The 13,165-nt window shown below is 40.4% G+C and overlaps 1 protein-coding gene across 3 annotated transcripts in view; it reads right to left on the reverse strand.

The window, feature by feature from the left end:
* Positions 1-13,165, reverse strand: part of LOC120719480 (cytoplasmic dynein 2 heavy chain 1) — a 118,022-nt gene that overhangs the window by 32,467 nt on the left and 72,390 nt on the right. For all 3 annotated transcript variants that reach the window (XM_040008669.1, XM_040008668.1, XM_040008670.1), the window contains 8 exons: positions 12,947-13,036; positions 9,803-9,868; positions 9,639-9,689; positions 9,499-9,552; positions 9,091-9,222; positions 7,615-7,687; positions 3,529-3,689; positions 2,961-3,086 (listed from right to left, as the gene is read on the reverse strand). In XM_040008669.1, the coding sequence (XP_039864603.1) occupies positions 2,961-3,086; positions 3,529-3,689; positions 7,615-7,687; positions 9,091-9,222; positions 9,499-9,552; positions 9,639-9,689; positions 9,803-9,868; positions 12,947-13,036 (753 nt within the window). The remainder of the gene's footprint in view (positions 1-2,960; positions 3,087-3,528; positions 3,690-7,614; positions 7,688-9,090; positions 9,223-9,498; positions 9,553-9,638; positions 9,690-9,802; positions 9,869-12,946; positions 13,037-13,165) is intronic.

Below are 13,165 nucleotides of genomic sequence, written 5' to 3' on the forward strand. Positions count from 1 at the left end.
CTCAATTTCTAGCTTTCTTTCTTTCACGTCTCCCCTTTACATTCCTTCCCCATCTCTTTCTATTTTTCTCAAAGACTCATGGTTAAAAATAGCCTGCTGGCACCTTAGGGTCTTGTGTCATCTGATCTCATACAAGCACAGACACACACACACAGTCAAACTGTAATCAATGTGTTTCTGCATCATTTAGAGCTCAAGTCATCCTCATGGCAGCTCACATGAGCCCCAAAAAAATCAAAGACCACAAGAACTGATGTCCCTTGCAGAAATACTTGATGTCTCCCATTGTATGTGGGTGTGTATTGCGTAAGTGTGTCTACGCGTATGTCTGTCTGAAGCGTCGTCAATCAGAATTCCACTGGAACAAATTATAGCGTTGCAGGATGGTGTACGACCAAGAAGAAAACAACGAGGAAAAGAAAATGTGTAGATGTGTGGATAGAAAGCAGGAGCAGGAAGACGCCAGAGAGAGCATAAATCTATTTTAGTATTCACAAATCAAAATCTCTCTTTGTTGGAATATATCCACACTGTCCAGAGCGTGAAAGCCAAACCACTCATGCACAAATAGATAAACTAAATAGGCTCTGAATCAGCACACCAGTGATAAGAATTATCCTTGTAAAGACACAGATATCATATTTCGATCAGTTACTAATTACATCACAGCAGATATTCTGAAACACATCACTGGCGGTATCTGATTTATCATAAAAAGTGTGGATCAAATTTTGTCATTGTTTCCTCATACTGGAATAATACAGACAGAAGCAAATTGATTGCAAGAGTGAGGGAAGGATCCATAAGTAGACAGATGGAGTGACTGATGTAAAAAATGAGACAGAAAATAGCACAAGTGGAAGAATATGAGTAGACAGCAATGAGAGGACATCTGCCCTGCCAACTCCGATTATGAACACTGACCACTCTTCTCTGCAGTCTCTCCACCTCTATTTCCATCTCTTTAAATGGCCAACTGCTTTAATGAAGAAAGGAAACACCAGAGAGACAGATGGGCAAGAAAAAGAAGCTGGAAAACATAGAGCGGGAGAAACAGTAAGCAAAAGGACGAAGCTACAGAAACTGAAGCATATACTAAAACACACCCCCTCTCTTGTTAGAATGTTGCGGTTCAGTTCATTTTCCCTGTTTTTTTCCATTTTCATCCTCAGTTTCTCCATTCTTTCCTACGCTCCTTGCCTCCCTCGTTCCTCACGTTGCGTCAGCTTTTCATTTCAAGCTCGAGTGCTGAGGCCCCAACTACATCGGTAGCTGCGCAAAGAGGGAAACAATGAAACAGCGAGAGAAAGGGAGAGACGGAAAGAAAGAGTTATACTTGTAAAATTTAGGGAGGGGTGTGAAAATCTGGTGAGAAGATGGCTGGGGTATAGAGTTGGAAACAAATACAGAAAAACAAGCAGATAAATGCAAAGTGAAATATTAGGAGAAGAAGTAGAGGAGAGCTGTAATAAGCCATGGTTTAAGTCACACTCAGGGAGGGGGGCGCAGAGCTGACACGTGGGATCTCTTGGCTATCTCCAAGGCACGCACACAGGCACACATATACAGGTGAGGGCTATGCACAAACAAACACAGACACGGGGGGTAATCACAGCATGAAGTGGTTCCTCTCGATATGGTACCGTTATCATCCTGCACTGTCCCCGTTGGGTTAGGCAGGAGGAGACTCGGATTCCCACTCTTCGGTTTGGTCACCTGTTGCTCGACACTGTTATCAACAACCACTACTTAAGGACAGGCTCCAGCACTCAGACTCCACCAGGTTGTGTGCCTCTTCAGAGTGGTAATCGGGCTTTTTTATGGCTCTCCTGCATTCTCGCAGATTTTCTAGTGTAATATTCTTGTTTTCCTGCTTTTCAGTACTTCCCTAGTGGCCAAAGAGTGGCTCCCCACTCAGTGCAACTCGCCTGTTTCCATCGAGCAGGTCTGTTTAACTTCACTGAAGAAGTCCATGTCTCAACTCACCTGCCTGCCTGCCCAACCTCCTATAACTAAAACCAATCATTCCCAGACTTACAAATTACTCCTCTCCCAGTGACTAACCTGCTCAGTCATTTGGATCTCTCCGCAATGACATCTTCTCTCCTTGAGTCAATAAACCAGCTAAACTTTGAAACTGTCTGCTTTGGGCTTTGCTTCCCATTATCGCCTTTTTTTGGCATCTGACAGATGCGGCCTGCTACAGCAACAAAAAAATGAAACTGAACCCCGGGAAAAAATAAAATAAAGAAACAACCAAAAATTTGCAAGACACAAAATAATCCTATTTATTGTAAGATAAAAGCCCATCTTCCCTGAAATTAAAATATACAAGACATCACAACATGATAATCCACACATACTTATAGCAAGATCCAAACACATATACACATAGACACACACACGTAAATGTCCAGAGAGACAAATGTAGAAACACAGCGGCATAAACAACACCAAAGAGTCTATTGTGGGCAGGCAGAATAGCAGAATACAAAATGTGTATGTGTAGACAAAGGACAGAAGGTAATTTTAGATATGGAAATTTGGGCAACCAGCAGAATGTGTTCTTGGCTTTGTTTTTGTATGTAGCAGTTTTGTAACATTACAGATAAACACTTACAAGCTGGAGTGAACCCCCCCCCCCCCCCCACACACACACACACACACACACACACACACACACACACACGTTGATGTAATGTAATATCATTTTACATTAATGCAGAGCTAGTTAATAAAGTCCAGCTGTTGACTGACACAAGTTCATATCCATGAATAAATAATCTATTCAGACTAACTAACTGACCCCTTTTCAGGTTCTATTGTTCAACCATTATTAACCCAAAAAATAGTTCAAAATACAAAAAAAACCTCGCTCAGACACATGAACACAGATAAAAGCTAACGGCTGATCCTCTGGCACTAACACAGACAAAAACTCACTGAGACAGAGTACTCACTTTTTCCAGGAGGGGAAGCCATGCGGTGACAAGGTGAAGGTTTTTCAGGCAAAGCCAGTCTCCATTTCGGGAGCATTCTCTGAGTGTAGCTAAGGCTACATCAGCCTGCCCCTGACCCATGGAGATCTACACAGAGAGGGAGAGCAGGAGAAGTGGGGGGAGAGATGGAGGGGTGAGAGAGAAACAGAGAAATTGGTATGAAACTTGATTACTACACTGTAATAACTCACAAGTTAGGCACATATCTGATTCAAGTGAGATTATCACTGAGTTTCAGCTTTTAAATTGTGATAATAACCACATTGTATTACTTCAGCTGTGTAAGAGCATCTTTTCTCAGACTTATATGCCAAATAAACATATGTCAACAACTATTAAGCAACAGGACATTTTGTAGCACCTTCTGTTTTCCCCTTTAAGGTGTGTAGTATATTACTAGATTCCAGGCTAGACTAAATTGAATGGGCTAGATTCTATAGTTGTGATCTTGCTGTTATGTTAAGAAAAAAATCCACCTGCACTTGATAATCTGCTGCGACTTCTACCATTTTATGCTGTTATTCGCTACCTCATGATAATTGTCCCTGCCAACAGTTTCGGCTGCTAGTTCTGCGAGCTCCTGGGAAGGGTCTGCCCCTGGAGAGATGATGATCAACACTGGCTCCCATTCCATTGTCTCGGTGTAGAGACGCCGCAGATTCAGAGGAGGGGGTGAGAGCTCTTTCATAGCTGCACAGAGGAGGAAAAAGGGAGTAGGAAGATGACAAAAAGAGTCAGAAAAAGGATCTGTAAAATGTGTGTCAACATTACGTTCAAATTTGATACGGTACTCAGAGTCAGAGTAAGTGGATATATTGTGCAGGGAGGATACTAGCAATGCATAGAGCAAGGGCTGAACACAGCAGGAAAGAAGAAATAGAGGGAAATGCTAGTACATAGCAGCAAAGCGGTATTTGGTGAGGGCAGATGGGTTAGAAGGAGACATAGATGAGATAGACAGGGAGACAGAGAGAAGGAGGGGAAGACAGCACCTAAAGGGGTGGTGATGTGAAGAGAAGTCTGGGGTAAAAAAGAAAAAAGGGAAGGATGAGGGAAAGTGGAAAGAAGGAGGTAATGGAGAAAGGGAGATGGGGAATAAGAGGAAGACACTATGAAAGACAGAGAGAGAAAGTTTAGGAGGGTGATGTGCTATGCATATTGAGTACTAGGTATGCAGCAGAATTCACCACACAGAGAAGAACACCTTGTCAGCCCTCTGGTGTTGAGAAGCCAAGCTCTTACTATATCAGTGTGTGCGTGTGCGTGTGGTGTGCAACCCCTTATTGAGAATACTTAAGCTCTAATCCCGCTGTAATATATTGAATCACATATCAGATATGGGTTAATAGTGACACACATGCAACGATCCAGGCACGCCGAGCACGAGTGGCTGTGTTAGAAATTCCTCTGTGATGTTTTTTTGTGCAAGTATCAGCAGATATTGCTTTCAGACACGAGCGTGCGCACACAAACAGACACACACACGCACAGTGCTGTCTTCTCTGGTTGGCGCAGCTGCCCCATCCTGAACATTCTTTTGGTGTCTGCTGCCAAATGCAATCTGCTGCACTGAAGTACACATGCATGCACATACACAAGGTCTTAGTGGAGAACATCGCCGAGTGACCTTTTGCCGCATCGCTATGGCAACACTAAGAAAAACAGTTCTCCGACCACATGGCTTGTGATGTCTCTCTGCAAAGTAAGGGAGAATTGGCAGAACGTGGGCCTGCACAATTACATACACAACTACCTTTGACGTGCGCAGGTAATCAGTATTCATGCTGCAGACCAGCATCCTCCGTCTGAATAGCAAAGTTCACCTTGGCCTTTACAACATGCTATCAAAAAACAGGGCTAAGATGAGCCTGGAAAAGGACAGTACTGGTCTCTCTGTGGTTCAAACAGTGCTGTTGAGGAAACACTGAGTGACTGTGAAAGAACGGTGCTCACATACAATCCTTGGCATTATGAGCATTCAAGTCTTTCTATAAAAATTTTATTATCTTTCTGTCAAAGTCACTAAATTGTGAAAGAGGTTTTGTGTGTTTTGAGAAGTTGTATGAGCAAGCACCGAGTCTCTATGTGTGTGTGTCTGTTGTATTCACTCAGGCATGCCTGGGTGTGTGAGAGCAGTGCCCAGGCCTGGACTGGAGGGATTGAGTGAGATTAGCTGTAAGAGGATTACAGACCATGCCTCATTAGCATACTGATTTACTGCCAAAAACACATACACATAGACACAAAATCTTCTTCTCTTCTGTTTCTTTTTCATCTGTCTGTCGCTCAAGCTCTTTCAAATATATATGCACTATTATCCACCTCATCCATTGTACACGCAGTACACTGTTATCAGTGGGGTACTGCGCGTGTAAGGATTGTGCAGATGATCTCTGTATAGTGATTTTTTTTAAAAGTCTACCTATGTATAAAAATAGATACACAGATGTGATACTTGTGTTTGAGAAATAAGCTCAGTCCACAACAGAAAATAACACCACTAAGACAGAGAGATGGAAAATACATACACTCACCGGACCGTTTATTAGGTACACTTTGCAAGTATTGCCTTCAGAACTGCCTTCATTATTAATGGCAAAGATTTAACAACATTCTTTTGAGAATTTGGTCACATAGTTGCTGCAGATTTGCCAGCTGCTCATCCATGATGAGAATCTGCCGTTCCACTACATTTCAAAGAAAGCAGCTTGAGATTATTTGAGCTGTTGAAAGAAACCATGAGAAGATGGGAACAATGTGGTCATAAAGGGATGGCTGTGGTCAGCAACAATACTCAATTAGTCAATTAGTAAGAGGCCCAAAGTTTGCCAAGAAAATATTTCCCACACCATTACACCACCAGCCTGCCGATTTAAGGCAGGATGCATCCATGCTTTCATGTTGATTACTGGTCCTACATCCGAATAACGCAGCAGAAATCAAATCTGCTCAGACCAGCAGGGCTTTCCAATCTTCTTCTGTCCAATTTAAGGGATCCTGTGCAAATTGCAGCCTCAGTTTGCAGTTCTTAGCTGACAGGAGTGGTACGCAGTGTGGTCTTCTGTTATTCTAGTCCATCTGCATCAAGGACTGATGTGTTATGCATTCAGTGATGTTCTACTGCATAACCTGGTTGCAGCAAGTGGTCATCTGAATTACTGTTGGTTTCCTTTAGCTTGTAGCAGTCTTGCCATTCAAGTCTGACCTCTACCTTCAAGGCCTGGATCTCACAATTTTGATGACCAGTTTAAACTTCAGCAGGTCGTCGTGATCATACAGCAATTTGCCTAAATGCAAATTGCTGCCATATGATTGACTGATTAGAGCTTAATACATGTACCTAACAAAGTGGCAAATGAGTATACATTTCAGTTAGGAAATTATTTTGGAAATGTTTGACATTCACTGCATTCTGATCATATGGAACTGACAACGAAATGAAATGAATTCAAATGATTTTATTGTCAGTGTAAAATTTTTATCTGCAACTAACAACAATGCCAGAAAATGGAAAACCCACAGGGGTCCACATCTATTCCTTGATAGTTTAATGCACCGGTGCAAAGGTGACTTGGAAATATTTGCACAACCAAGCAGCCATTCTGTTATGATACTGTAGATATGTGGTTAAGAAAGCAAACTACAGGGACGAGTGCTTCAGACTTGACACGGGGGTCATCAATGGAAACTTTGACAGATAACAAGGACAGTGCATAACTCTGACCTTAAATTCAACAATCTAGTAAATTCCTCAAAGAGCGAGCAAAGCTGTACCCAGAGATCACACTGCTTAAGTGCAATATTTTCACTGCGTGGTTTCACAAACAGAGAATTCAAGTATAGTTTTGGTTGTTTTGGCTGACTCTTTGGTCTGAAACTAATGTATTGGTTATCCTTGTGTTAGAAAACATGGCGCAAAACAAGAGCTAAAGTTATTTTGGATGCGTCTGTGTCAGTAGGAGAGAGAGAGATGGAAAAAAGAGCACAGACAGCGATTTGTGTGCGAGCGTGTGTGCGTGTGTGTGGCATTTACTTAAGGACAGTGACATTCTTGCAATGATGAAAGACAAATAAAGAGAGGATGCGAAGGACTATTGTGAAAAAATATAAAAATCACACCATTGATGACAAGTGGGAAAATACGGCTTAGAAGTCCTGAATAAAAGCCTTGTCTGAGAATATTTTGTTTGAGTAGAGTGTGAAAGCAGAAGGTGCACTTGAAAAACAAAGCACCTTTCTATATAGTGGAGTGAAAGCAGAAAAATACTTTACTGAAAGGAATAAAAGAGGACATCTTCATATGCTTATATCTCATTATTCATAGAAATCGCAATAAATTTCAATTTGCTTCAGTTTATCATTTCAGTCACATTTTGGTTTGTTTACTTTCAACATCTGCATTATATTTTGCATAAGAAGAGAATAAAGAGTGTTGGTGTATTTATTTTAATGATCTTGGTCTGACTAATTAGGGCAAAAAAGAAATCTTGTAAGCATCACTAAAGATGAAAGACACTGTGAATTTGTTGTTTTTAACTGGGAATCTATTTTTTATGTATATTCAGGTGCACAGCAAATATGAAAAGAACACACAGTAGTAATATGAAACACTTACCCAGGGTTTGAGAGGCAAAACAAGTCATGGCACTCTGCAGCCGGTCTGGTCTGACAGCCTGAACCAATAACAGCTGGAAAAAAACAAAAAAATCCCCACAAACCGATAAAACAAAAACCTTATGTCAAAGCAGTATGCGACATATTCCAAAGAGTCGGGTATTAAGAAGTAATTCCCTAAATTATTCATAGATCCACAGTCTGACTCACAGGGTGAGGGTTTGAGATCTTCTTTTTAATATATTTTAGAATGAAATATATATGCAAACGAGTATGTCACCTGCATGTAATGCATGTATTTGACTTTACAGATAAGTGGCTTCCAGTGTCTTTCTTTGTCTTGAGAATGGGTAATTTTTTATTGAGTCTGGAACCAGGTGGGGAATGGTGTTTTTTTTTCTTTCTATTTGACCATGGACTAAAAAAAGAAAGATTGAAGAATTTTTTTATTATACTAAAAGAAATTAGAGGGCGAGGTCCTCATCTGAAGCTGCCCAATCACTTTGACTACAGTCACACAGGCTCAGAGAGGGTTGGCAACCTGATGGCAGCCGCTGGTTGCAAGGAGAAATTTGTATTCCCCAACTGGTTGGTGAGCGGTTGTCTGAGGTTTTGGGTAGTTGCAAAGGGAAATTGGTCATAAAAAGGTATAAAGGTGCTGCACTGAACATCTCCCTGTGATTGGTGCTGGAAGTTGCCTGTAGTTTGCATGCAAGATCGCAACTTGTCTGCAAGTGCTCAGCAACTATATTCAAGTAACAGTTAAATTGTGAAAAGTGTGTCGCAAGCTTGAAATGGAAACTATTTGCCTTCACAGTAATAGCTGTATCTGTTAAAACATGTTGGTTTTAGCAGTGAATCACACCTTTTACTTTGAAGTTCCCACTGGCCTTTTTTAGTTTTCTGGTGATCAACTGGCATTTGGCAAGTGTTTACAGACAAGTCAGCATTTTTCATGCAAACTATGGGAGAGCTCGGCAATCTGCTAGTGACCAAAGCAATCACAAGGCAGCTTTTGGTGTAACAATCACTTTGTGACATTTGTTGACAGTCAGCAACCTTCAGTAAAAACCTGCCAACCTAATACACATTTTTCTGGGGTCCTAGGTTTATGTAACCTAGATCTTAAATGTACTGTATGTATGCAAAAGCAAAAATCGATTACACAAACAATTACATCTATAGCCAAGTTAATATACATATACATAACTTCTGTACCGTAATATTATGTATTTGTACATATTATCCTTTTAAGTAATTATGATAATAACTATCAAAATAAGAAGAATTAGATAAAAATTATATCTGGAGGGTAAATAAAAATGTTTAAAATAGCAGGTTGTCTGTTGTTGTAACAGCAATCAGTTTCTAAGCAGAAACAGGAGCGACCTATGCTGAAAGGTTCATCTTGAACCAACAAATGCGGGTGTTCAATGTTTGTATGGCTCACAGCTAAAGAAGTTGATTGAAAGCTGACCTGTTGGGAGGGAGTAATCTTCTTGGCAATGGAAGATGGGATTTCTTGTTCACAGTGCGAGCTCTGCAAGAAGGACAGCCAAAGGTCTGAGTCGCTTAAACAGAGGGTCTGGTAGAGAGCCGGGAACGTAGCCTGCAAAAGAGAGGGGGAAAAAGTTAAAAGGGTGAGAGATGTAAGATGAATAGATCCAATCTTTAGCTTGGTAAGGACTGGTTCACTGGCAATCTATTTAAACACCTTTAAAAATGCATTTTTCATGTCAGGAGGCAATATTCTACTGTTATGCCTGTGCTGCATATTGCGGCAGACGGTAGATGATGTTAATATGGAACTTTTAAAAGAAAATCCATTTCTATCCGAGCTGAGCATGTATGCTTTGTTTGCTATTTTCTATATCAGTGTATTTACTTTTAAAATGGCCACTGCTCCGTGCCTCTCCTGATCAATCCAAGAAGGGAACTCCTACCAAGACAGGGGAGACGTTAGAGAGACAGAAAAGACAAAGTATGGTGTCTTCTTGTTGTTACAAGAAAAAGTTGAATTCTTACCTCTTTCTTAAACATTTCTCCTACGATGGACCCAGTAAAGACATCCCATTCCTACAACAAGCAGAAGAGTTCAGATTAACACATTGAAAGCTAAAAAGCATAGCGATCGATTGTCATTGGAATAGGTAATAAAATCCTAAAAATGAACAAACAAAATGACTCACGTTCTCGAGGAAGAGTTCGGGGTACATGCCTTTCACAAAGTGTATAGCAAACATCAACTGGTCAGCCTGCCACAAATGTAATGAAAGGAAGTGATAGAAAAGGAGAGAAAGAGAGAGAGAGAGAGAAAGAGTGGGACAAACGGGTTATTTATGGTACACTAGTGATAAAAGTAGCAGGATGAGTTCTGACATGTGCAGGGCTATACTTTTTGCTCAGATTCAGCCAAATGCTTCAAAACCGACGCAATGAGCCTTCAAAGTACAAATTGTTATTTTTCAGGTTTCAAGTTTCAAGTTCCCCCGTGTGTTATTTTTGTTTAATATTTAAATTTTAAATATGTAATCAGGAAGGGGGCGAATGCTTTTTCATGCCACTGTAGTACACACTAGATGAAGGATGCACAATCACCTTCTGTTAAAGTAAAATAGTGCTATTTTTTAACAAGTTTAAAGCCCCCTATGATAAAAGTGAAAAAATAACACTGAAATATATTCTGTACGTACATAAAGGCAAATAGTAAAAATACATGTAAAATAAAAAAATTCACCTGTTTGAAACAAAGTAATTATAGTAACTTAGTTGCAGCAGTAACTCTCAAGAAGTTCTTTAATTTCGAACATGCTTGATGTAAGACTTCAATGAGTCACGACTTTCTAATATAGCTCACATCTTACGTCTGTGGTGGTATAAATGGCCCATAACTGGCATTATATAAATCTATTGATTCTACTGAATTCTCATCATTTGCATGTAACAGTACAACAGTACTCAATAAATAAACACACAATGCACCTAATAACATTCACAGTGGAATACACCCACATTGCTTCTGTGACCGCCACACATATTTATGTTAATCTAATTTCATGCACTTAACAGCTGGCAAGGGCAACCACATTAGAATTAGCATGCTTGTCCGTAATAAGTCTCAATGCTCTATAAAGTGGGAAAAAAGAGGTTAAATGTGTTAATCAATTCAGCCGGGTTATTCATAGAAGCTGATGTCACTGCTATCAGATGCAAAGATTGTAGTCTGTCAGAGAACAGCTATTCATCATTTGGGTGTGTTTATTGGATGATTATCTAACGCATGGTAGCAAAAGCGGAGGTGCACACAGGGCTCCAGAATCTATTTATAAATTAATTTGGGTGCATTTTAAACTAAATGGTAAATGGCCTGTATTTGTATAGCACTTTATTAGTCCAAGGACCCCAAAGCGCTTTACACATCCAGTCATCCACCCATTCACACACTGGTGCTGGCAAGCTACATTGCAGCCACAGCCACCCTGGGGCGCACTGACAGAGGCGAGGCTGCCGGACGCTGGCGCCACCGGGCCCTCTGACCACCACCAGTAGGCAACAGGTGAAGTGTCTTGCCCAAGGACACAACGACCGAGACTGTCCGAGCCGGGGCTCGAACCGGCAACCTTTCGATTACAAGACGAACTCCCAATTCTTCAGCCACGATCGCCCCATAAACTAAGCACCACTGGCAACAAAACCAGAGTTATAGTGAAGAAATTATATTATACAGCGCTTTGTTTTGTCAGGACCAAGTAGTTGTTATTTATTCAAAGGGGCATCCACACAGGAAGTGGCTGGCAGTGGCAACCAGAGACAATAGAAATGCATTGTGACCTATGGACAGCACTGAGCAACACAAAGTAAACTTTTCTTAACTTTGAGGTGAGAGATTGAAGCGACTACCAGTAAGAGAGCAGCATGAAGGTTGTAAATAAATGAGAATGTTACCTAGATAACCAGAGCCTGGTGTGTGTGTGTGTGTGTGTGTGTGTGTGTGTGTGTGTGTGTGTGTGTGTGTGTGTGTGTGTGTGTGTGTGTGTACCATGTTTACATATCTTTGTGGGGACCAAAAATTGGAATGTTACTATTTTTATCGGGACCAACAGCCCTTATAGGGACAAAAAGCAATTAGGTTATGGTTAAGGGCCAAGGGTTAGGGGAAGCGGCTAGGGAAAGCATTATGTCAATTACATGTCCCCACCAAGATATGACAGGATATCACAGGTTTACTTTCCTGAGAGCTTCCTGGTAATTACAGGACTATTGTGACTGAGTTTCACTTTGTTTTGTATCAGATGCAAGTGTTTTGTTAGACACAACACATCCACACGCCCCACCTGTAAATAACCTAAATAAATCAAAACACATCTCTGCTTGTGACCTACTATATTCTGTACTTTTACCAACCAGATGAAGACCCAGCTTGACGTGCAGCAAAGTTAATTTTTCAGGTTTAGACCAGACATCTAAACAACCATGACCTCTGTCCAACCCTCTCCATGCTTCATCTCTTCATCCATGTCTAAGTGATTTACCCCAAGCTGCAAAGTTCAAGCCCGTCTACTGAAGTGCTGCAGCAGTGGATACTGTACAGCTGCGCACACACAAAGTTGAAGAGTAAAATGACTGATTACACAAAGCACAAAAATGTGCCACATTTCTGTGTGCATGTGTCAATCTGTGTGTATACATGTTTTTGTAGTGTGTGCTCTGAGTCAGAAAAGAAATGAAGCTGAAAGAGTCCAAAACCATAAAAGTCTCTTACTAGTATAGTATATACTAGAATAGTAGCAGGTAAAGACCCCGGGTAGACTGTAAAACCTTGACTATATGTCATATATGCTACTACAAGTGAAACTAGTGCCTTGTCCAAGTCAAGAGATGTATCTAAATTCTCACATTCAGAATAATAGAACTAGAATACGAACCCACATTCATAACCTGTTCATAAAGTCAATTCATTCTACAGTGGAATTTAACTAGATATCAGTAAGTAAAAAAACTAAGCAAGTCATCACACAATATATATTAAATAATTGATGACCACCTGTTAGCTGTCTATCTATCCATCCATCTTCTTTGAGCATATTTTGTAAAAACCATGAAAATATTAAATAGCTAAAGGAGGTCAAATGGCATCATAATATATTAATTAATTAATTTTAGTATTTTAACACCTTAGTACCAACAGAGCATCATTTAAATGCCACAGCCCACATGACCATGTCCATTTGTTTTATATATTACCCACTGATAACATACAAATCACCAAAATTACCCAAATAAATTATCCAAACAACGTTTGCTTTGTAGTTCTGTATAAATATGTGCTTTACCTTGAAAAGAGACCGACAGACATACTCATAAACCATATTCTTCAAGTTGGCTCCTAATGCCACAATCCTGGCATCAGTATTCTCTTCTTCCTAAAATGTAAAACAAACAAACACACAGACATAAATGAGCTGAAGAAGAAGACACTGGACATTAAATAGGACAAACTCATGTTACAAAAGGATGTCGTGTCACAAAGTAAGTTTTTATTAATACCAAGC

The sequence above is a fragment of the Simochromis diagramma genome, unplaced genomic scaffold (assembly GCF_900408965.1).
Source record: "Simochromis diagramma unplaced genomic scaffold, fSimDia1.1 OVJJ01000344.1, whole genome shotgun sequence".
In the NCBI taxonomy this organism is placed as follows: domain Eukaryota; kingdom Metazoa; phylum Chordata; class Actinopteri; order Cichliformes; family Cichlidae; genus Simochromis; species Simochromis diagramma.